This window comes from Papaver somniferum, chromosome 7, assembly GCF_003573695.1.
Source record: "Papaver somniferum cultivar HN1 chromosome 7, ASM357369v1, whole genome shotgun sequence".
Classification (NCBI taxonomy): Eukaryota; Viridiplantae; Streptophyta; class Magnoliopsida; order Ranunculales; family Papaveraceae; genus Papaver; species Papaver somniferum.
Window position 1 is genome coordinate 152,473,348 of NC_039364.1, and position 26,585 is coordinate 152,499,932.

A 26,585-nucleotide genomic window follows, 5' to 3' on the forward strand; every position below is an offset into this window, starting at 1 on the left:
AGCTAGAGTTATTTGTTGACCCCTATCGATATTGGTTATCGGGCTTTCCCTCACCTGGGAGCACTCCATTTAGCAGAGCCTCTTCTGGCTCCATCAGGTCAAGTCCTTCGGATAATGCATCGACAGTTTCTCCATGAATCGTACGAGCAGATCGTCTCGTCACCATCGCCTTTACTGCGACACATGCAATAATGCTTAATTTGTCTTTTCTCTCAGGAAAATGGGACCCTAACTTTGCAGGTCATGTGCAGTTACTAAGTCATGTTTCAGACTGTGCAATTTTAGTTCAGGAAGACTTTTCAGTAAGTTTTGGAGGCCTGTGATGATGATAAAACGTTCCCCACTTGGATAAAGTTCTAGTGATAGGAAAAGGTATTTTGATTTTCTCTCTTTTCGAGTAAATTACTCCCTCTTGCACGTCATACCTTTAATGGGTGAAAAATGAGTTATGACGATTGAGTAGGTTCTCCCATATTATGAAATATTTCTCAATGCCTAACACTCCTAATTTTGACAAACTTATGTTTGATGAATGATTATGTACTCATTAACCTTTCCTTTTTGAGCCTTTTCAACCACCGTAGTGATTTTCCTCCTACGAAGGTTACTAGCGCAGATATATTCCCAACTCATTCACGAAAGAGGTTTTTAGAATTTTTGTAAGGAGTTTCTCAACTCCTTTGATGTTCTGACCATTCTTTATCCTAATACTCTTTAGGAGGTCGGTGAATAGACTATGGAAAGCATGGATAATAAGAAATTGAGAGGTAGAACTATAGATCTGACGCTTTTGAGAATCTACAGGAATTTACGTTCGTGTATATCTGGCCATGTCCGAGATCAACTCGTTAAGTCTTAGAGAGATCTTCAAAGCGATGAAATAAATAACTCGTTTTTTAAGAGATTTTTTGAAAAAAACTTTGAAAACTTTTCAAGGGAGGTAGATAAATCTTCATACCTCCCTGTTTCTAGCGCCAAAATGTAGTTGCATCTTTTATGATGACTACACCCAAGTGAATCTAATGGCTATAAATCTACTAACATTCAAGATTCAAAGATAAACAAGATGTAAAGAACATGAAAGTAAAGATGAACACAAGCATATAACGTAGTTCAGCCTTTCAGACCTACATCCACGGGAAAGAAACTATCTCTTCATTAATAAGGTCTTACCCTTGAATGAATTACAAATATCACTTAGACTTCTCACTATTTCTTTCTCTAAATCTCTCTCTAGAATTCTCTATAGAAATACAAACTAACATTACATGCCCATTTCCTTCTACATGGACTGGTATTTATAGACAAACTGGACTCGTGAAGGTGTGGCCCGATATCGCTGAGATGGTGACGCTTTCTTACATCTTATCATTACACGGAAGAGTCCTTCATTATTCTTCTCTGTGATGCCTTTCTCGACTCTCCTCCTGAGTTGTCTCACCTCGTTTACTATCATGTTGCTCCTCCTTGGAGGGAATCGTACTGCATCTTCTTCGGGTTGTATTATTGATTTTCCTTCATCCGAACATCTGATACGATGTACTTTCGTCCACAACTGTATCGTACCTCTTCTGATCCTTCATGAAATGCATTGCTTTCTTTTTAGACTTGACAGTTTGTGTGATTAGACCACTCCTCACACGCGCCATACATGTAACCATTTAGCAGACGTCTCGATTCAGATGCAATCACCTTTTGGAGTATGATCCGGTACATCCTTCTTACTATCTTATCATGAGATCATCCTTTAAGATGTCGACACGTGGCGATCGGCTATTTTTCCCTCACACAAAGTTCAATTGTATCACAACTTTGAAATAATACTATGGTGATATGTATCACTCCCCCTTAGTCAATACTTCATCTTACAATAAAAACCCTCCCCCTTACACAATGATCCGTAAATCATATGTATGTAGTGTGAACTACAAAATAATTCTCCCCCTTTTTACCAATATAAATTGGTACGAAAACTACGGCATCATAATAAAAGTTTCAAAAAAGATACTTCATGACTAAAATAGAACATATCAATTTTGTTTAGATGATTTCACATAGTCGAAACTTAGTGTATTCATCAAAGAGTTTATAAAGATACAAGATAACTCCTACAATATTTCATAGCCGCACTCCCCACAAAGATATGGCAATTAAGCACAAGTTCAATTAATAACTCTCCCTCATTTGATGTCATTACTAAGAGAACAACATGAGCGACCTTACTTTTACAAGAAAAGAAGGATTTCTTTGGACATTAACAAATCACATGGATTTGAATCCAGTAAAATCGAATAAATTAACCACAAGGAGACCTTATTGATTAACTTAATCAGAAACGCTCAACATAAGAAAACTTACGAAGCCATACAGTACTTTCACATAAAACTGGTTCAGGGAAAGATCAATACTGCGAAATATTTTCAAAAGTAATTCTATCTTTTATCAATATTTACATAAAGACACAATAGACTTAACTTTTGAACATATATGAGATAAGCATAGTTCACGAACGTAAACACGTATATATCTCATAAACAATTGCAATATATGAAATCAAAAAGATTAAATACTACAAAAATCATCTTCCAAATAACTTTAGAATTTAAATAAATAAATATAAAAACATTGCAAGATGAAAATCGTTGAAATAGCTACGTGTAATCACAAGTATGATATTCCAAACCCTAGTTATCCTTCTTAAACATAAGAATAAATTCTCATAAGAAATTTCCTAGACATTAAGATTCTTGAAAAATTCTTTATTGTCCCCGAACTCCTTATCGTCAACAGACATTGGAACAAAAGGTTCATGAAGAAAGGAGTCAATTCCAACAAACCTTCTTGACTGTTGCCGAACCAGGGCCTTCTGAATTTCAAGAGTTCTTAGAACAATAGCCTTTATTTGCTGAATCTCCATCCTTGTTTCTTTCAACTCTTCAAGAACAAAAGAAAACTTATGAAGATTTGAGGTGTTATCTCTTGGTTTCTTCATATTCTTCCCTTTTCTCTTCAAAGTTGTAGAGGAATGAGATTTTTATTGTTCCTTCATGACTGATGGCTTAACAATCATATTAACATCTTTTCCATCAGAATAGATAATGCTTGGAGTATCCATTAAAATACGGGGTTTGTGAAAAAGCACACAAAATCAATAGCTCAACAAGCAACCTTTTAATGAAAAGAGTTTCAGATAAAGAAAAGAATGTAGGGTTACGGAACATATATATAGAGTAATAGGTTCACATACGATCAATACAAACATCCCTAAAGGGAGTAGGAATGTTGATTATGACCTTCCTTTTTTATTCAAATACTGAGAAATCTTTTCAATATCATTATTTGTTGATATGACCAGAAAATCAGAAAACAAATTTTTTTTAAAAAAAAAAAACTTAGAATAATTTCTGATTCTATAGCCCAACTGTGCACAACTCTTGTCTCTCTTCGAAATACGGGCACATGAGACAAGATACACTTTCTACACAATTAGAATGTGTTGGGGTGAACAATAATATTTCCACCACATGGTTCCTGCACGGAATTTTCAACACTCCTTTTCATAGGTCTTTTGGACCTAGTTCTTTTCTGTGGAGATCTAACTTTATCCTTAGATATTAATTTCTTAGGAGATAAACTAAAAAGACATACCTCAGATGGATTTGACTTTAGAACAAGTTTGAGTTTGTTTACTAATCGATTAGATCTCCGTTGCAGTTTGTTGACATATCTTACTTTATGTTTGTACTTGAAACAATTAGAGTGTTCATGACCCTTAATAGTACAATCAAAACATGTTAAAGTGGAGGATGGTTCAGGCACCATAGACAAACATGATACTAAACAACGTGAAGTACCTGAAACATGTGAGATTGAGTTTTCATTAGTCATAGAAAAATCCATTTCATCCTCCAATGTGGTCGATGAAATTTCTCCAGGAAAAATATCAAGGTTGATGTGAGTATTGCTACAATTATCAAAATTAATATTTTCTCCAAGGAGTGCTACACTTGATTTTTCACCTTCAGCCGAATCATAGTGATCAGATGTTTCATCAAGAGTTGCAGCAAGACCTTCGTTCCCAATGTATTTTTTCCGATTTGGACATTCATTGGCAAAATGACCAAAACCGTTACGCTTGAAGCATTGTGGAATATCCTCATCATCAGTGTCAATAGTATCCCTGTTTTTAGGAGGGGCACGATCATGGGGTTTAACTGAGTTGTCAATATATTCATCTGATGATTCAGTCTCAATAGGATCATCCACAGAGTTGCCAATACTTTTACTTTTATCAAGTAATTTAGTGTTCTTTTGTTCTTCGAAAGCAATATCCTTTCCAGCTTTGGATGAATGCTCATGATCAAAGATCTTTAACTTTCCAACAAGTGTATTTCTGGAAAGTGTTTCAAGATTATTTCCCTCAACGATGGCACGTTTCTTAGAATAATATCTAGCAGGTAGCGATCAGAGAATTTTCATCACAATGTCCTTTTCAGGAATAGTCTTACCCAATGCAAAAGGTACATTAACAATTTCAGACACTTTGTGATTAAACTCATCAAATGACTCTTCATCGGCCATACGAAGGTTTTCCCAATCAGAATTTAGGTTTTGAATCCTAGCTTATTTCTCAGAGGTATTCCCTTCAAATACGGTTTCTAAGATATCCCAAGCATCTTTAGACCGAGTGCACGTAGTCACATGGTGCTGAAGATATGGGGTAATGGCATGGATGATAGCATTTAACCCGTCATAATTTTGTGTTGCAGCGAGAATATCGACAGGTTCATGATGTAGTTTTGAAAGTGGTAAGTAGAGTATCGTTCAAACTCGGACTTGTAAGATTCGATTTCAGACTTAATAAAATATATACAATAAATTTATCACAGTATTGAGAGGTACTGAGACTCAGGATTCCACCAAATTCCATTCATGTGATTCAAATAATAATCCCAATCAATTATAGATCAAATATTAAAAATATGGACTCTTATTCTTTGCCAAAAAGTAGATTTTTGAAAAGAAATGATTGTAAATCAAAAGCATGATGTATCAAAAATACATAGACCAAGCATACACCATCAAACGAAATCACACCCATTCAATAAAAATCATAAATCGATTAAAAATCAATGCAAATAGTCATAAAAGAATTATTAGAATTACCACATGCGTGAAATAGGGCTTCCTCCGTCATCCCAGTGTTGGGGTTTAGCTTCTCATATAAAAAAACAGGCTCAAAAGAATAAATCATGGCTCAAAAGTTGTTTTTATTGAAGAGATGATATGATTCAGTGAATATGCAACGACGTACTAGCGTTACAGAGTTCACTGTTACAGGAGGTGTGGCTAACTGAAGATAAATGTGGATGTTCAGTTGTTACAAAGAGAACACTGTAGCAGTGTTGCGAATTTGAGACGCTGTTCTTCGTTCTGCAACACTTGTTCTTCAGCAGCAGCAGCAGAGACAGGCTTCCTGTAATCTCCGATTCTCTCCTCCTGAGCTCTCCTCTCGACCCCAAACTCTCGACACCCCTTCTTGAGACCCTAGGAAACCTATTTATACACCACAGGGCGATTAAATCTCTCCCAAATCGCTTCGAAATATCTTCTTTTCTTCCTTGGCAGTCACGGTAATAATTCCTTCCAAAAATTGTTTTACGCGTTTCTGAGCTCTCCCACTTATATCAAACTCTTCCTTAGATAGAATATGTACCTTTGGTACGAATTTCTTGCCTTTAATCTCTATGAATATCCAAAAACAAACCCAACAGGACCGTGTTTCCCTATTCACCTCTGTTTCCCTTTTCCGGCCATTCCATCCCAATTCGATCGATCCAATTGCTTCTAGTAAACTTGTCTAGCCATGAGAAGTCCAGCCCAATCAATTTCCGGTGTTGAATCTCTTTAAAACTGCCCAAAGCTTCACGTCCAAAATCTGCAGACGTGAAGTCTCTTTTCCCGCCAAATCTTTTTGATTCAAATTGTGAAGAAGGTGGGTGTCCCCCTATCCTGTGATGTTCTCCCTTTAGCAGCTGCCTGGAAATAGGTCACCCCTTAGTAATTAGGTTACCCCTTATCCAAAATCGAGAGTCCGAATAGCAAATGTCCTCCCAGGTGCCTTTAACAACTTTTCGAGCCAATTTCGCCGCAAAAACTTATTTCTCCAAAAACACCTACAAAGAGATAAAATACCAAAATATGTACAAAAATGGGTACTAACAATATACACAATAGAGATGAAAATAAACACATAAATGCGCCTATCAAATACCCCCAAACTTATTATTTGCTAGTCCCGAGCAAATCAAAACTAAAAAATAAAATCCTAACTCACTGTCGCAGGCATCGTCGATTGCATTTAGCGTATGCAATAAGCCTTTAAACCCCTAGGTGGCCCTAGTGGCAGAGTGTTGTCTCCGGAGGGCTTACAAGAGATATACCCACAAAACCTTTACTACTCCAGACCCTAGCTATCTACAACGAACCTTGGAAGGCACTAAAGAATCTCCTTGGTTGGCATACTTATTGATTACAGGAGGAAGTACTCTGATGCGAAATTCCAATTGTTGTACACGAGTTTGCACTCAAGCATACTAAAATTCATATAAAGTGACAGAGCCCTACTCAGATAGTTGCACTATGGACATCATATTCGGAGTCAAAACTAATCACATGGATAGATCAAGAGATGGATATAGAAAAACGTATATGGTTTGATGTTTACTAAGTGAACAGCGTTTCCCATATCTGTCTGAAGGCCTCCGCCAAAATGTACCTATCCTAATGGATTGAGATACTAGTCTGACTAATATCAACACACTGGCATATACAAGGGAACCAGTGGTCGATAACCTAACTCTAGGTCAACACAACTGGCATATACAAGGGTACCAGTGGTCAACTTTAATGAATTTATTCCTTTTGGTCAAATGGTCTGGTCTCAAATATTTTTTTTTCAACTTTTTGGTAACTACCATTTTTTTCATCTCTCTTTTTTTTCATCTCTTTTTCTTTTTCAACTTTTTTTTTTTTATGGTATCTCAATCACTCTAATTCACCCTAGCATTGGTAACAACTTGAATCGTGGGCCCCACCTATCACTTAGAGAAACATAGTTTAAAAACAAAATAAAATAAAATTAAAACAGAAGTGAAAAGGACTCAATGAGATATGGTGAAACAATCATGTTATTCCTAACAACTGAGCTCTGTGCTTTTATGAATAGACTCTTCTAGATGTTGCCATCTAATCAGATTGGTTCCTCAACTCCTACAATCAAAATGCTTCCATCCACTTAGATTAGTTAGTACAATCCTAAATAGGCATAAATTTCTAAGCTCTGGAGTTTATTTATTCATACTGCAACTAAAAAGTTTCTCCCATACCCCCAAACTTAAATCTAACATTGTCCTCAATGTTCTAAAGATGAAATTAAAAGCATGAAAAAGGAGAAACTGTTACCATTTGAAGCAAAAGAGATAAAGAAAGATATTACCGTGTCGCATGAATGTTGAGTTACCTCCCAAGAAGTGCTAAGTTTAAAGTCTTCAGCCAGACTAATAGATGATTAGTCACCTCATGGAATCATAAAGTAATAGTCGAAATTTCTGTGGGTCATCAAAACCAAATGAGCTATCACAAATAAAAGGAATCTGCAACCTGTCAAGAAAATAAACAAATAAAGCACACCCTTGTCTAGTTTCCTGTTTAAGACAACTACATCTAGTTGTGGTTCAGGTTCAGGTTCTATAACTGGGTCCAAATTAAATATTTTCATGGGTTGGAATTACTCAAAGATAAGGTCTGGTTCAGGTATTAGAGTCTCGAAAAACTCAAGTAAAAACTTAGAAGCACATAATAATAACCTGAATAATTGTGGATCCTTAAAGTCAATAAGTTTTGACTCACACAGCTGACCACAATAAGAGTGGTGGTCTTCCTTAGACAAATATGTCGACCCTAATCTCTTAAAGTAATTAGGTTTAGTCTCAAAACTAAATAATTGACACATCTGAAATTTATACGTTCCCACAATTGGTTGAAAAATATTTGGTGGGAAAACAAAGTCGATCTTGGTATCATAGCCTGGGTAAACCACATCAACCAGAGGATGGGTTTCTAACAACTGAACTTCCTTATGGACATCACTAGGTTCAGGAAAACGTGTGTGAAGATAATCTTGTAAAATGGTTGAGGCACATATGTCAAGTCCCAAGTGAGGGGCCTTTCTAATAGTTAAAGCACATTGAGAATGATAATCACCCCCAAACTTAGAGTTTTCAGTGTCTCTAGAAAGACTAGTCACAACTTCCCTAATTTCAAGGTCATTAGATTCCTGAAAATGGTCAATTGATTCTTCTAAGTATGGTTCATCCTCACTCATCTCTACGAGTTCACTTTCTTTGTCTAAGACTAATGTTTCTAAATTGCTAGACTCTAAAAAAATATTCTCAGAAAAAACTCGTTCCTCTAAACCATCGTTGGCTTCGTAATCATAAGAAAATACTACATCGTCTAAAACGGGAGTATCTCTAATCAAATCCTCGTTCTTTTGAATAGGTGAATAATTATTAAAATTATTTGGATTTGAACTAGAAATAATATTATTATTAAGCTCAACTGGAGTAACAAATTCCTGATCGATATGCCTACTTATTTCAAATTCTTCATCAACACTATCCTCATCATAATCATCATTATAATAACATGAAAATGGTTGAACCTCATCTAAACAAGTAGTGTTACCAATTTTATCCTCGTCATCTTGATTATGAAAATTACTATCCTCAGTTTCAAGGTTATTATTGGAAACACTTTATTGGAAATTAAGATTATTTCGAGCAATTCTTTCGTTCTTCTCAGCTTTCAGCTTGAAGGATTCCTCTATAGAAAGTTCTCTTTCGTCATAAACTAAGTTATTCATCTCAGTGAACTTACGTGTCCATTCCTCTAATTTCCTGAGGGACTCTTCTAAAGGAGAAATATAAGAATTTTGCTCGTATGACCGGTGCGTGTGTGGATAGTAATTGGGCTCATCAAGGTATGAGCCATAACCTTGAAAAGGCTGATGTTCCCAACCACTATTCACATAATGGTCAAAGTAGTAACGTCCATTTTGAAACTCAGTTGGATATTCGTTGTATTGGCTATCGTAATACCAGTTCGACATTCTATTGCAAGGGTGTGAGTTGTCACACAAAATAAAACCCACTGACAGGGGATTCATGGGTGGATAGAGTCTTACCTCTCTTACCAAACGGGCGATGAACCGTTGAAGTCGACTCAGGACACTGACTTCGATGTCAGTGTACGAACCCGAGGGGCCGAGACAGTATCGTAACTGTCGTCCTTCCCTGCAAACAGTTTATATTAACCCTTCCGTAGGGTTTTAAAAAATAATGTCCAGTCCAAAAATAAAGTCCAAAAAGTGTCCAAAAATAAAAAGAAAAATTACAAAAACTAAAACCCTATTTACAGTTTCTAAAAATAAAACAAAATAACTATATACAAAATATTCTTCTTCACTCCTTTCGGATTCCTCTTTTCTTTCCTTCTTTGGCGATGCTTTCCTTTTATAGCATTTTTTCTTTCCTTGTAGATTCGCTCGAAATCTGAAAAGAATCAAAAAATACCAAAGGCGTAAAAGAGAACAAAAATTCTAAAAGAAATAAAATAAATCTAAAACCTAAAACCTAATACAAATCCCCGGCAGCGGCGCCAAAAATTGATGTAGTTTTGAAAGTGGTAAGTAGAGTATCGTTCAAACTCGGACTTGTAAGATTCGATTTCAGACTTAATAAAATATATACAATAAAGTTATCACAGTATCGAGAGGTACTGAGACTCAGGATTCCACCAAATTCCATTCATGTGATTCAAATAATAATTCCAATCAATTATAGATCAAATATTAAAAATATGGACTCTTATTCTTTGCCAAAAAGTAGATTTTTGAAAAGCAATGATTGTAAATCAAAAGCATGATGTATCAAAAATACATAGACCAAGCATACACCATCAAACGAAATCACACACATTCAATAAAAATCATAAATCGATTAAAAATCAATGCAAATAGTCATAAAAGAATTATTAGAATTACCACATGCGTGAAATAGGGCTTCCTCCGTCATCCCAGTGTTGGGGTTTAGCTTCTCATATCAAAAACAGGCTCAAAAGAATAAATCATGGCTCAAAAGTTGTTTTTATTGAAGAGATTATATGATTCAGTGAATATGCAACGACGTACTGGCGTTACAGAGTTCACTGTTACAGGAGGTGTGGCTAACTGAAGATAAATGTGGATGTTCAGCTGTTACAAAGAGAACACTGTAGCAGTGTTGCGAATTTGAGACGCTGCTCTTCGTTCTGCAACACTTGTTCTTCAGCAGCAGCAGCAGCAGAGACAGGCTTCCTGTAATCTCCGATTCTCTCCTCCTGAGCTCTCCTCTCGACACCCCTTCTTGAGACCCTAGGAAACCTATTTATACACCACAGGGCGATTAAATCTCTCCCAAATCGCTTCGAAATATCTTCTTTCCTTCCTTGGCAGTCACGGCAATAATTCCTTCCAGAAATTGTTTCACGCGTTTCTGAGCTCTCCCACTTATATCAAACTCTTCCTTAGATATATGTACCTTTGGAACGAATTTCTTGCCTTTAATCTCTCTGAATATCCAAAAACAAACCCAACAGGACCGTGTTTCCCTATTCACCTATGTTTCCCTTTTCCGGCCATTCCAGCCCAATTCGATCGATCCAATTGCTTCTAGTAAACTTGTCTAGCCATGAGAAGTCCAGCCCAATCAATTTCCGGTGTTGAATCTCTTTAAAACTACCCAAAGCTTCACGTCCAAAATCTGCAGACGTGAAGTCTCTTTTCCCGCCAAATCTTTTTGATTCAAATCGTGAAGAAGGTGGGTGTCCCCCTATCCTGTGTTGTTCTCCCTTTAGAAGCTGCCTGGAAATAGGTCACCCCTTAGTAATTAGGTTACCCCTTATCCAAAATCGAGAGTCCGAATAGCAAATGTCCTCCCAGGTGCCTTTAACAACTTTTCGAGCCAATTTCGCCGCAAAAACTTATTTCTCCAAAAACACCTACAAATAGATAAAATACCGAAATAAGTACAAAAATGGGTACTAACAATATACACAATAGAGATGAAAATAGACACATAAATGCGCTTATCAATTCATACTCACCAGTATCCTTTGCAACTGTTACACCATTTACTGTAACTAATGGAGGATTATAGTCATTAACAACATGAACCCATGATTGAAAATCACGCGCTTGAAGAAACACACGGATAGCAATTTTCCACCATAAGTAATTCGAGCCATCGAAGACTGGCGATACGTTTATAGAGATAGCACTTCTGTCCATAGAGTCAAATTGCTACAAACACAGACTTATGAGGTCTTAGTGTGATTTCCTGCTCTGATACCAATTGAAAAGGCGGAGGTATAACAACCACACCCAATAATTCGTTCGGCGATCTATATGGAGTAAACTCCAATGTAATTCTGAGAGCACCAACTTAAAAGTGAGACTCAATCAAGAATTATATCAAAGATTTTATATCTCTTTCTCAATACAATCAGCAAATCAAACAGATAGAAATCTGCAAGCCTGATTGATATGAGAAATAACTTGGACGGTACCAAAGACCAATTCCCAAGTGTCAATCAAGTTATATCTAACAAACAACTGATTGAACTATGCACAACCTATGATATTTCATTTATATAGAAATATAATTCGGAAAAGAAATAATATAGACACAATAAGTTTTGTAAACGAGGAAACCGCAAATGCAGAAAAACCCCGGGACCTAGTCCAGATTTGAACACCACACTGTATTAAGCCGCTACAGATTCTAGCCTACTACAAGTTAACTTCGGACTGGAATGTAATTGAGCCCTAACCAAGTCTCACACCGGTTAAGGTACAGTGATGTTCCTTCGCCTCTAGAACCACGTTGGATTCTGTGCACTTGATTCCCTTAGCTGAGCTCACCCACAACTAAGAGTTGCTACGACCCAAAGTCGAAGAATTATAAATAAATAAATATGTCTCCAACAGATATGTATATTCTTTATTTGGTTTTTGTTCCATCTTTTGATAAAATCAAGGTGAACAGGAACCAACTAATAATCTGGTCTTATACTCCCGAAGAGCAGCCTGGAAATATTAGTCACCTCATACTAACCCAACTGATTAACATGGAAAGTTATTCCGGAATCACAAGAGTCTGAGACGAAGAACTGTTGTGATTACTTTTTACATCTTACCTATCGGAGATAAATCTCGAGTAAATCTTAGAGAAGATAAAACTCAATACGGTAGAACAAGTAAGATCAGAATACACAACTACATAGAAAATAGTTGTATCTGGCTTCAGGAATCCCAATGAATTCTTCAAGTCGTTAACCTATAATGGTTGTGAAAACCTAGGTTAAAGGAGAATCGACTCTAGTACACAACTAGGAACACATAGAAATGTGAGGATTAGGTTTTTCCGTTGGTAGAGTTCTCCCTTATATAATCTTTCAAATCAGGGTTGCTTCAATCAAAGCTAAGATAGCTTAGTAACAAAGCATTCAATATTTATCGTTAGATGAAAACCTGATTTAAGATTCAAGCTAGTCTTCTTAAAAACAAAGCAATCAATCTCCACCGTTAGATGGTCGTAGATTGTTACACATAAATGAAATATATCTTCATTTAAATATGGGTTACCGTACCTAAACGTGTATATTGAGTTGGCTCAATAATAGTTAACCGAAGTTATCCATATTAACACTTTTGTCTTAACCATATTCATCTAACACTTCTAGATCAAAAATGAAGATCAATCATTCATGAAAATTAATCAAATTAATCTAATTTTGTTTCAAATAAATTTTTTCAATTGTTCACTATCTCGTAGAAATATATATGAAAAAATTGAATTAAAATCGGTTTGATTCGTAATCATACAAAGTACTTATACAAGAATCAATTCATGAACATTAAGCCACGGTTTGCAAATATTGCATTCGTTAGATCGTAAATGTTTTAGTTCATGAGTACATGATCGATTCTAGAACTTTTCCACTGTGTTCACCAACCAGGTACGCGAACCGCGGCTCCGGACCTTGGCCTAGTCAATCCGTTCGTAAACCTGTTTCGCGAACAATCGCTCCGGACCAAAATCTGGTAAACCCGTTCGCATACTAGGTACGCAAACAATAGTTCCGGACCTTCTCAGGTAAATTCGTTTGCATACTAGGTACGCAAACAAGAGTTCCGGACCTGAATCATATAAGATGTTCAAGGTAATTTTCACATGATCATCTTTTGACATTATATTTAGTTTCCAACAATAAATTATTTCCAACTAAACTCGTAAAGAATATGATGAACATAGTTAAAGCAAAAAACTTCCAACACATATTTCGAGAAATAGATAAGCGACATAATCTCGGCTCGAAATATAAAATGTGTATAATGTAAATGTCTATATAGTTATATGACTTAGTCTCATTAGAAGATAGAATAGAATAGACTTCTGAGTGATAGATACGTTTTAGTCTCCACATACCTTTTGTTAATGAATTTCCTCCAAGCTCCTCAGTAGATCTTCATCTTCAATTGGTGAACGCCGTGAAGTCTAAAGCTCAACTACACATTCTATCCTAATCCGAGACATAGCTATAAGTATACTAGAAATCAAGTATATACTCTTGATCAAATAAACTTGACAAACAAGCTTGAGATAGCAACGCTTGCGAGTTCGACCGGCATTGCTCTAATAATAAGTACATCCACAATGAGTTAGACAATTAATACTTGTCAGTACTACAATCAGAAAGAAATATCGAAATGGGATTCAAATTTAGTTCAAATTTATCAACATTTTACAACTTGACTTGTTAAATAGTATCCTAACGATACTAATAAAATAGCTAATAATACCATACTCTTTGGGATACCAACACACCATAAGAAACGGTTAATTTCTCCACTTCGAAACAATATGATCGGTTTTGAATTATTTATTTGCTTCCATATTTTGATGGGGAATTTGGATTGAAAGAAATGCTAGTCTTTGGGTACAAAGTGAAACTAGAGGATGAGATATTCTTCGTCAACTTACCGGCAATGGCTGAAGTTCTGGTCTGAACATTTCTAACTTCGTTTCCGTAACTTTTTTATTCAGAGGACATATTTTTTTTTAGGTAGTTATGGGAAACATCGTATTTTTGATATATATATTTAGGATAAAAGTGGTAGAGCAATGTTGGGTCAAACTCGCAAGAGTTTCTATCTCAAGCTTGTTTGTCAAGTTTAGTTGTCAAAACTATAAGTCTTGATTTCTAGTCTACTTATAGCTATGTCTCGGATTAGGATAGAATGTGTAGTTGAGCTTTAGACTTCACGGCGTTTATCGATTGAAGACAAAGAACTACTAAGGGGAGCTTGTGGAACTTCATCAACAAAAGATATGTGGAGACTTGAACTCATCTATCACTCAGAAGTCTATTTCTATTCTATCTCCTATTGAGACAAAAATCATATAGCTATATAGACGTTACATTACACACATTTGATATTTCGAGCTGAGTTTAACTCGCTTACATATTTCTCGAAATATGTGTTGGTAAGCTTTCGCTTTAACCAAGTTCATCTTTTATCCTTGACGAAAGTCAAAAGATGATCATGTGAAAATCTCCTGGTAACATCTTACATGATTTGTGTGAGACAGTCATGTGATGTAGACTCGGAATGTTTCGTATTGATCATTTGATCACTTGAAAATTGCTTTTAAGCTAATAGTTTGTGTGAGACAGCTATTCTCGTCTTCCAAGAATGTTTAAATAATTTAAATGGGAGTTTAGAACAATTAACTATTGATTGGATATATCATAGTATGCGTACTTGTATGCTAACTGTTGCAAGTGTATTCCAAGTCCGGGAATTTAGTATGCATACCCGTATGCGTACTGATTCAATAATGGAAGTCTAGGAACTATCGTATGCGTACTCATTTCAACTGAGTTCAGTCATGAACTATAGTATGTTTACCCGTTTGCATATTGGCAAACAAGACCAAGTTCGGGAACTTAGGTATGTATACCCGTTTGCATACCTGAGTGGGTTGATTTCTAAAATCGGTTAAGTAAGTTTACATTCTCATGATAAATACATTTATTCAATAAGGAATGCAATCTTTTCAAATAGTGGATATAATGTTCATGAATCGATTCGAGAGAATCAAAATCGATTTTGCTTCAACTATGTCGTGTATACTTCTATGCGAATATAAGCAATTGAAGAACTCTATAACTAGTTTCATTTGAGTCATTTGAACTAGTTGTGATTAAGATGAACAAGGTTGATATTAAAGTGTTCATATGGTTAACTTCGGTTAATTATTGTTGAGACAACTAAGTGTACACGTTTAGGTACGGTTACCCATATCTAAATAAAGGAACATTTCATTTGTGTGTAACAAGCTAAGATAATATAAAGGTTGAAAGATATTAGCTTGACTCTAATCAGGTTTTCCTCTAACGATGAATATTAAATGCTTTGTTACTAAGGTAGCATTGATTGCGAAACCTGATTTGAAGACTATATAAGGGAGAACTCTAGCAACTGGGAAATCTAATCCCCACACCTCCTGTGTGACACTAGTTGCGACTTGGGTCGATTCTCCTTTAACCTAGGTTTTTCCTAAAACCATTATAGGTTAACAACGTAAAGACTTCATTGGGATTCTGAAGCCAGGCTCAACTATTTTCCCTGTAGTTGCGTGTTCTGATCTTACTTTGTTCTATCGTATTGAGTACTATCTTCTCTAAGATTTGCTCGAGATTTAATCTCCTATAGGTAAGATAAAAAGTAATCACAAAGATCTTCGTCTCATTCTTTGTGATTCCACAATATCTTGTTCCGCTACCATGCGGTTAAGATTATTGTGAGGTGATTGATATTACTAGGCTGTTCTTCGGGAATATATGTCCGGTGTATCAATTGGTTCCTATTCACCTTGATTTATCAAAACACGGAACAAAAACTCATAGGTATTTCTGTGGGAGACAGATTTATTTATTCAATCGACTTTTCTGTGTGAGACAGATTTGTTTATCAAGTCTTCGACTTTGGGTCGTAGCAACTCTTAGTTGTGGGTGATATCATTTAAGGGAATCAAGTGCGTAGAGTCCTGCTGGGATTCAGAAGCGTAAGGAATGCGACTGTACCTTAATCAGTGTGAGATTGGTTAGGGCTCAACTACATTCCAGTCCGAAGTTAACTTGTAGTAGGCTAGAGTCTGTAACGGATTAATACAGTGTGGTGTTCAAATCTGTACTAGGTCTCGGGGCTTTTTTGCGTTTGCGGTTTCCTCGTTAACAAAACTTCTGGTGTCTGTGTTATTTCTTTTCCGCACTATATTTTCTCTATAATTGAAATATCACAGGTTGTGCGTAGTTCAATAAATTAGTGAATCCAACCTTTGGTTGTTGATTGAAATTGATTGACGCTTGATTGGTCTTTGATACCATCCAAGTTTTTTCTCATATTGATCCGGCTCACAAATTTATATTTGTTCGAATGCAGATTGATTTGAGAAATTGAGATATAACTCTTGGATATATTTTCCTTGATTGAGTCTGACTGTCCAGTTGATTCTCTTGGAATTATATTGGAGTTAGTCCATAGAGATTGCCTAAACGAAATATTGGGTGTGGTTGTTAGACCCCCGCTTTATCAAAAAGGTATTTTACTCTTATGAAAATTGTTTTAGAAAGTATTTTTATATTGAATATAAGACGTGTCAAATAGTAAGGAAGGGACACAAACTTGGAGTATGTGGCCCGACCACATCGTAGCTGGAGCGCTTGGTATGTGTACCAAAAGTCATTGCCGAACTATAGCTACGCCAGTACGTGTAATGGGTACAATTACTACGGCTCCGGACTTATAACAGTTGCGACAGTATGTAAGATGGTAAGTGTACTGTCATGTATCCAGATTTACAGTAGTTCTATATCCCTCTAATAATCAATTTGAAACATTCCCGAATAACATTAATGGCACATATCACTGTTCCAGGCTATTTTTCAAATGATTAACTTTAATCACAATTTAGGTCATAAACAGTAAATTGTTCTTAACCAAATTCATCAAGTTTTGAATAAATGTTCTTAAGCTTAGTCAACATGTTTCGAGAATAATTAACAAGATAAACCTGACTCGAAATTTCTGTTGTGCCTGTAAAGTACACTTTAGGAGTGCGACATTGTCTCATAGATAAAAAGCTGAAAACTTGAGTAATAGGCGGTTCAGTATTCACTTACCTTTTGTTGATGAAATTCTCCAAAAGCTTCGGTATATCTTCACATTCAAATGGTAGAACGCATTGATGTTTGGTACCCAACTACATACTTCTATCCTGATCCGAGACTTGACTAAATGTAGACTAGAAATCAAGATATAGTTTTGATCAACTAAATTTGATAACAATCTTGAGATAACAACACTTGTGAGTTCAACCGAGCAATGCTCTAACACATTTCACTTCCCTAATTTTGAAATAGACTTTACATCATAGGACTTCACATAACTATCAGGAATTTCCATTGGCCAAGGGATTAGCATAAGTTTACAACCAATAAGTGCAAGAGAATTGGATGAAGTTTCTCACAAAATCATATATTGTTTGCTCCTTTTCATTGGCACATATTCTAAAAGGAAAGGGTAGAAAAATAGGGATATGGTGAAGAAGTTGAATAAGGGAAGAACAAATATAAGAGGAACAAGAAGAAGGGCAACGACAACGAGGAGGGCAATGAAAATGAATACGATTATAAGAAGTTACATCTGAAAACAGAGATGTTTTGAGAGAAAAAAGCATATCAAACTAAGCCAAGAGATTAGGATTAGTGTGATAAAATTGTTTCTTGAGGATAGAAAAGGCAAACATAACGATATTGAGTGTCGGGAGCAAATGACAAAGTTTGTACAAATATTTTAAAAATAATTTATAAACCATACTCTATCCACACATTTTACTTTGTCATCTATAGAAAAATAAGTAGTAACAACATGCTTGTCTTCTGGAATAACGTATCTCTTTCTCGATTTAACTTGCGACGTATTAGGTTATGACATTGTTGTCTATAAACAAAGAGATGGACAAGAAAAATAAAGAAACTATTAAGTTAAAAAGATAATTTGAGGATATTTGAGTGGAACAATCAAGTTGTACGAAGATGATTTGGATTGATTTGAGAAGAAAATTTAGTTTCTATTATAGACGTCATTGCCAAAATTTTGAAAAAACATCCATTTGGATCGACAGTGGAGAAAATAGAACCGTTATGAATAACGGATGGTTACAATCGGGTGTGAGACGACTGTAAGAAAAAAAATGTCAAACAAATATTAACAACCAAACGGATACTCAGTTTACGTAGGTATTGTTACCAAAGCTTACTTTCCGTGTTGACCAAAATACGGAACTCAGTTTCCGTAAGGCATAACTTAGCTTATATAAGGAGCAGATATGTTCCTCTCGCTAGCGAAGCCAAGCAAATTTAACACATTAAGGCTAAGTGAAGGGTTGTGGTAGCTGGATTTAGCCATAATTAAGCTATAGCCAAGCGAAAACACCGTCCATAGTGCTTGGCCTTACTGAATAAATGAACAAAAAGAATGTGGTTAACTAATCATAAAAACCTCAATTTTAGTTTATTCGACTTGAGAGTTGAGATCCTCATAATTTGGTGCTTTCAAATCTGACCATAAAAAATCATTGATGCCTTCGGCCCTTGGTCCCTTGGCTACGACAACCATCACAGATTATCTCCTCTAACTTTTTAAAGTTATTTACAGCCAAGGAAGAGGATATCTTGTTTTTACACCACTTAAGGTCAGCATAAATATTTAGCTCTCTGGTGACATGGCTGTAGGGAAACGTAGGTTTCCTATTTTAGGTCAAAGAAAAGACTAAGTTCTAGAAGATTCTGGAAAGGCTCCGTTTGAGAAATGTAGCTAGTTTAGGACAGCTTCCATATGTAAGATGGGTTTCCTAATTGACCATGGTTTCCTTGGGAACCAAGTTTGTGACTCCTATATAAGGAGGTCTAGGCTAAGTGTTTTAGTCATGCAATCCTCAATGTAAATATCGTAGAGATGTGAGGGATTCATCCCACCTATTGAGGTGGTTATGTGAGAGACCTAATGGTGGAAGGGGTACATCATTATGGTGTTTATGGGATACTTATAGATGTTGGAAGATATGTCGTTATGGAGTATTCTTATGGAGATGTTGGTAAGACATCTTGTTGAGGAGAAGATCATCTTGGTGGTACTGGATTAGATTATTGGTGTTGAGCTAAAGGCGTCCATGATAATCTATATCAGGTATGCAGAGAAGATCGTCTCGTTGTGGTAGATAATGTGGTAAACATTATCTCATATGGGTGAAGATGCTACTTTGGATCTTATAGGGTGCTTGTGAGAGTTCTTATGTTCGGTCACGTTGTTGTGAGTCGATGGATTGATTTAGTCAATCAGTTGTGTAATTATCAGTGGTGATTCTATAATGAATAAAGAGGTCGTAGCCGTTTGGTGGATGTATAAAATATTACACACATTGTGTATATTGTTGAACCACGTTAAATCCGTGAGTACTTTGCTTCTTGTTGCTTTGTTTATGGATTGCATCTATGTGGTTCTCTTTCTTTTCTTATTATCCTAGATCATAGTAAGGCTCATGGAGCAATCCGGGAGATCAATTGTTTCTTGTTAGCTAATATGTTTCCGCAAGATTAGCACGTAGATGGCTCTGAACCTCAAAAATTGGTATCAGAGCGATCCAATTGTCCCAACAATTGGTATCAGAGCATTAGGTTAGAAACCAATTGCCCCAACAATGGAAACAACCATAGTCCGAGACCGATTCGGTTGACCTTGCTCAACAAGTGTGCATATAACATTTTGTTCTCCATCATTGATGTATTTATAGAGAGTTATGTAACAATTGTCGAGATTTTAAACATGGATGATAAATAGGGTAATCAGTTATTTAATCAACCAATCAAATAAAAATGTCAAACATACACTTTTAAAAGGAGAGTGCACATACATAATCTCCCACTAGACCCTCAAGTAAAATAAACTTGACCATTTACTACCTCTAGCTCTACACTCCAAGTCCACATCTACACCGCCACCATCAAGATTCTTTGTTTGTTATGTCTATCATATATAACATCTTCCCCTCAACCCATATAGTATTCTCTTTTTGTTGCATTGATCATCCACGTAGAGCCCATGTAAATGTCCTTATAAGTCCTTTCAAATTGAACCTTATTATGGGGGTGGGGTGACAAACGGGTCATGAAGGGGGTGACAAACGGGTCATGAAATATTAATGACCGAAATCCTTTATCCTACTAACTTTGATAATAGCTAAAATGTCCTAGATTAATTAGTGCTGATGAAATTAACTAACCACACTAATTTAGGATTGTTGATTAGATCAGGTTAGATAAAATCGATTTGATTTATATTTTGAGAAATAATTTGTATTTTTATTTTATTTAGAGGAGAAGTGGATTCTTTTTTGAAGCTCCAGGAGAATATGGAGAAACATATACTCAAAATAATCCATGAACGCCTCTAACTTAAATCCCATCACAATTTTGCGGCTTCTATTCCGTTAAAGTACTCAAAAAATTGGAATTTTTCAGTTTATGATTGGGAAATAAAGAACTCTCAGCCGAAAGTACCATATATGGGTGGGAAAACCTAGTCCTAACCCATTTATGACTGGGAAATTCTAACCATAAACACCTACTTACGACTGGGTCTTAGGTGTTCTTACTTTCCCAATTGTATACCTGCTTCTGGATAGGAATTCCTATTCTCCCAGCTGTAACTAGTGATTTTCGGTTGGGAAAATAAGAACTCTCAGTCGTAAACTGGTTTTTTAAACCCTAATTTAATCGAACTGGACCTTTTAGCCAATCAGAAGCAGAAATAAATAGTGGATTTTTCGATTGTTATCTTAACCAAACAAAACTGAATAATACTTGTTCTTCATTTCAAATCTACTATTAATCATACTTGAAGAGGAAAAATGAGGCATAGGGACGAGGCGAAGGAGAAGAAGAAAATAGGAAGGATAGTAAAACATATTAATTTTTTATGATCATCATCTTCATCAAGATGAAATTATGATTACCATCTTCATCATGATTTGTGAAGGAGAAAGATAATAGATTTAAGTTTTTTTTAATTTTATATTTCTAATAAATAATTAAATTTATTTATAGAATGAAAATATTTTTGACTTTTACATAAGCCTTTATCCACATTTAGGATAGTTGAAACCTTTTTTTTCCTATCTAGTGAGCCCCCAATTCCCTTGAAGCCCCAATAATAGGGTTCTTATCATCTGGGTTTTCAGAAAAGTCAACAATGGCGGTGCATTTTCATCACTCACCACAGGGTTTTTCAGAAAAATGAACTAAGCCAGTGCGTTTCCATCCCTCACCGCAGGATTCATTATAGAATTCACACTTTAGCGCGTTTGGATACACATCCAGAAGTTGCTTTTTGACTTCTGAAAGAAAAAAAGTCAGAAGTTAGTTTGGGTAAACAATTTCAATCACAAAAAAGTTAACTTTTTGTGAAGCAAAATCTTTTTGCTTCTGACTTCTACTTCTGGAGAAGCAGAAGTCATAAGCAGTTTTGTATCCAAACGCGCGCTTTAGCTTGGGAACCTTAGCTTGAGAACCTTCTCAGCCAATTTGTTGTTCATTTAGTGTTGAACAGAGAATTAGTGATAAAGAGGGAATAATTTTATTGCTTAAGTAGAAGAAGCATTAATGTCTCTTTCCAGGAGACTACAAATATCCTCAGGGAAGTTATTTAAAAGGTTTATATGAGTAGTTGATTCTCTAACAGATCTTGCAACTGCATCAGCTACTCTATTATCATCTCTACTAACAAAGGAAAAACTACAATGATTAAAACCGGTACTCAGACTCTTAATATGCTTCAGAGTGCTCCTATTCTCCCACTGAATAAGAAGAACATTATCAATGATTGATTGAACTACTAGATTTGCATCAGCTTCTATGTGAACTGCTTTTCTCGAGCCCACAATAGAGCTTCTCGAATAGCCATGCACTCTCCAGCCTCCGGACTTAGTGCTCCATCTGAGTAGAATCCTCTGATCCCTTCACAGGTTCCTGCATGAGTGCGTAAGACTATGCTAGTGCCAAGCGTGTTAGTTTCCTCATCAAATGAAGCATCTACATTAAATTTTAATATATCTTGCATGCGAGGTTTCCAATGAGAGTGTGCAGATGAACTAACAATGCTTGTATTCATGGATGTGTCATGTAAATGTGAATGCAGGTGATATTGAACTCTATGCATGGTATTAAAAGGGTTAAGTTTTACTCCCTGAAAAACCTTATCGCATTTGTCCTTCCATAGGGTCCAAGCAGTTATCATTAGGGTGGCCAAACATCTGTCATCATCATTATGATTAATGTGTAAACTTCTCAACCCACTCTGAGACACTATCACAATTTCTTTGCACCTCATCAATATCAACATTGACCAATCTCCAGACAACTCTTGCATGCCCACAATGAAACAGAATATGTTACATTGTTTCTTCATTGTGACCACATATTGTACACTGAGAATCTATACTGGGGTTATATCGAGCTAGCCTACTCCTTGTGAGATGTGAATCATGAATGCATCTCCAAGCAAACAACTTAATTCTGTGTGTTGTGTTACTCTTCCAAAGCCTTTTCCAGACATTGTTTTGAATAATCCTTCCGTTTACCGAAGCCTCTGAAGTGTTCATAGTGAGTTCATTATAAAGACTTTTTATTGAAAATTTTCCATCTCTAACAGGCATCCAAACCATGATGTCTTCCTTAGAAGTATCCAGAAATAAACTCTGTATTTTCTGAGAAGTATTACTGTCGAAAATCTGATTAAGAAGTTCCACTCTTGATAGAATAATTGGCTGAGGAAGTGTATTATCACCTGGAATCCACCTATCTAACCAGATTTTTGTTCTCTTAAGGCTAAATTTAGTTTCTTAAGATCTCTGAATGACAACCCACCAAAATCTTTGAATTTGCACACCTTCTGCCATCCTATTGGATTGTATCCTCTGTTAGGTTTCATTAAATTCTCAGAATTTCAGTCATGTACATTTGGTTTCATTAAATTCTCACAATTTCGCTTGATTCCTATTGGTACCACAAACCACCATTGACAACTGCAAGCAAGCCAAAAAACAAAGAAAAGGCAGGTTATTTTTTGGTAGATAGTAGGTAATGTCTTATGTTCTGTAGATAGGTAGATAGTAGGTAATATCTAATGTTCCGTAGATAGTGTTGCCAGTCGCTTAAATAATAAATTAAATTAGCTGAGGGCTGTAGCACGGTAGGACAGTGTAAATTAGCAGTATCCCTTAAATGACCTACGAAGAGAGAATACAGTTTTAAATTTCCCAAGCTTCCATCCATACTTGGGTAGGCTATACGCCATGGCATGCTGAGTATAATCTTCGATAGGTTCTAACTAAGCAGCACAATGCTGACCATCAGCTAAGAAGGACATTGCAGATACTGATGAGAAATTGACTGGCAATCAAACTCTGCTATACTTGGTCAATACAAATTTCTGTTAATAGAAAAACATAAAAACATTGGCATGTATCGCAAAGAAAAGATTATAACCACTGGAGTTTCAATATTTCATTTCACAAGCCCTTCAGATATGTTTCAAAAGAAAGGATTCATAGATGAATGAGTTCCAAATCTCATTTGATAAGAACCTTCACATATTTCCAAAAAAAAAAAAAAAAGAGACTATTAACTAGAAGATGGTGAGATATAGCCTGATTTACAGTTCTGCGCTCTTCAGCTTCAATGCTTTGCCTTGGTATGAGATTCTAGGCCCTTCTCTGAGTTGAATGTCCTAATAAACAAATAAAATAAAATTTGTCAGCTACAGTAAGACATCGAATGCGCCTCTATAACTGAGATTTGGATATTTAAATGCGCATTACAACGTACTTGCTACAAGTGTTGCATGAGACTGGAGTGGCAGCAGATTTCGGAGTTTCTTGCTTTGATTTGTCACCCTTACCAGCCTTCTTAGCAGGATGAGGAGTTGCTATATGGACCCCGGATCCCTTCTTTCCATCAGCACCTACATTCAAAAGGATGTTCAAGTATAAACAATAGAAAAAACATACCACTAAACAATATAAGAAGCAGCAAACTAGGACAATAAGAAACATGCACCAAAGTTACGCTCATTACCAGATTTCTGAGGCGTACTCATCAATTTAGCCTTCTTGTCAGCAGGGGTTTTAGATGCAGAAGTCTCAGCAGATCTCTTGTTTCTCTTCTTAGCCTTCACGAATATGTGAAATGTAATAAGTGACTCTTGATTAACTTGCACAAAAGAACCAGCATAACTAAACAGAGAGATAAAGCTAAGAAATACCTTGTCTGGAGTATCATCATCACTATCATCATCACTTTCATCTTCGTCATCATCACTTTCATCTTCGTCGTTGGTGCCATCAGAAGCTCCTTTATTATCCTATAAAACAATATACCGAAAAGGGGTTAATGATATCACATAACTTACATGAGCAACAGGGTTGGGATAAGAACAATGCATGCAATGATAACTAGTGATGGATTAAGTATTAAGTAAGACCTCTTCATCTGATTCCTCCTCATCAGAACTATCCTCAGAATCATCATCTTCACTTTCATCACCCTTTTTTGGTTCTACTATTTTCACCTTTGGTTTAGCTTCGGAAGAACCGACCTTAGAACCTTCAAGTGGCTCAGGTTTTCCTAAATAGACACATGGAAGTACATATTAATTAAATATTATGACCTCTATAAAATCAAAAAAAAAAAAAAAAACATCTCACACTGGCTGAATAAATAACCAACAAGAGAATCATACCATTTGCAACAAGCGGAATTTCATCATCGCTATCAGAATCATCAGAATCTGGAACATGAGAAGAAGAATAAAGCTGATATAAGACATACAAGTTTCCACATCTACCAGAAAATCAACTATAGTGACATGAACAAAAGGACAAAGCTTAGAAGACATTCAAATAGTGACAACAACAAAAACTGACTACATGGAACAGAAACTAGAAATAGAGTATGAAAGGAAAAGCAGCTGAAAATATATATGAGCGCAGCAAACAAACCATCTGAAGGTGATTCAGGACCCAGGAAACCTTTGTAGCCACTGAAGTAAACACTCCCATTTTTCGAGTTGTGACATAGCTCAAACTCTTTCTCAAAAACCAAATCACATTGAATTTGAGGACATTTGTCCATCGAAAGTGTTCCCACCACCAGCTTCTTTCCATTAAAGTTAACAAAGAGGACAACATTCTCATTCCCCTTCTTTGTTTCCCCAAGTGCAGCCTACATCATAATTTCATCAATTAACAACCAATGACAAAGCCTACATCATAATTTCATCAATTAACACAATTAACAACCAATGACAAAGAACACACACACATTTAACAGAAGAAACTTGAAATTAATGATACTAACCTGCGAGATATGAATAAGGCGGTTTTCAGTAAAGGTAACCTTATGAGGTACACCAGGTTTGACTTCAACACCTACAGAACAAGTCAGTTTTTGTTGTTAGTCGAATCAAAACCTAAGATCAGGCAAACTGAATCAAATCCATGACCTAATTTCTGTCTCTAATTAAACGTAAAACAGGGTTCATCAAATCTGACTTGTTTTAGTAACAAACGAAGAAACCCTAACGAAACAAAACTAATTTCTGTCTCTATTTCAGTAACAAACGAACAAACCCTAACGAAACAAAACTATCTACACACTAACATAAATCAGCGGTGATGAAAGTTGAAGTGATGATATCGATCAACAAAATCCTCAAAAAAATATTACTAAAACCCTATAAGATTTAAGAGAAAAAATATGTCATAAAACCTAGAACCTGAAACAAATCATGAAACGAATATTGAATCTTACCCCAAAACTCCATTGCTGTTGAAAGATGAAGAAATTAGGGTTGTAGAAACAGCGAAATTCTTGGTCTCTGAGCAGCGCTAGAGGGAAAGAGAGCGTGTGTGAGAGAGAACTTTCTAGGGTTCGAAAAGTGTATTTGCCCGCTCAGGGTTTTAGTGTTGATGATGCGGTGCGGCGAAACTCTTAGAACTTGGATTGCTACCCTGTAGTATGTACTACGGTAAAAATAATGTGATATTATTTGATTGAGAGTTTCGACTTTCGACAGCAGTGTAGATATTTGATGGACGGTGGTCGTTGTATAATCAGCAACTTTCAAATCTTGATGGATGAGAGATACCAGTGTGCTGGTGGAATCCCCACAGACCACAGTAGATGTAACATTGTAGTAGCACTGCCACCCCGGCATTATACGCACCCAACGAACTTGTATGCAGTACAAATTACACCTTATTTCCAGGGCAAGAATAGTGTGATAGTAATCCGGCAAGGCT

The 26,585-nt window shown here is 36.0% G+C and overlaps 1 protein-coding gene across 1 annotated transcript; it reads right to left on the reverse strand.

Annotated features, from left to right (window-relative positions):
• Positions 1-23,733: 23,733 nt before the first annotated feature.
• On the reverse strand, positions 23,734-26,254 carry LOC113298782 (histone deacetylase HDT1-like). The gene is made up of 9 exons (XM_026547610.1): positions 26,095-26,254; positions 25,642-25,712; positions 25,284-25,506; positions 25,025-25,072; positions 24,767-24,909; positions 24,548-24,646; positions 24,361-24,454; positions 24,112-24,247; positions 23,734-24,013 (listed from the first exon to the last, which is right to left on the reverse strand). Exons 1-9 carry the CDS (start codon positions 26,105-26,107, stop codon positions 23,962-23,964), a joined length of 879 nt encoding a protein of 292 aa, XP_026403395.1. The 5' UTR covers positions 26,108-26,254; the 3' UTR covers positions 23,734-23,961.
• Between the last annotated feature and the right edge of the window lie 331 nt (positions 26,255-26,585).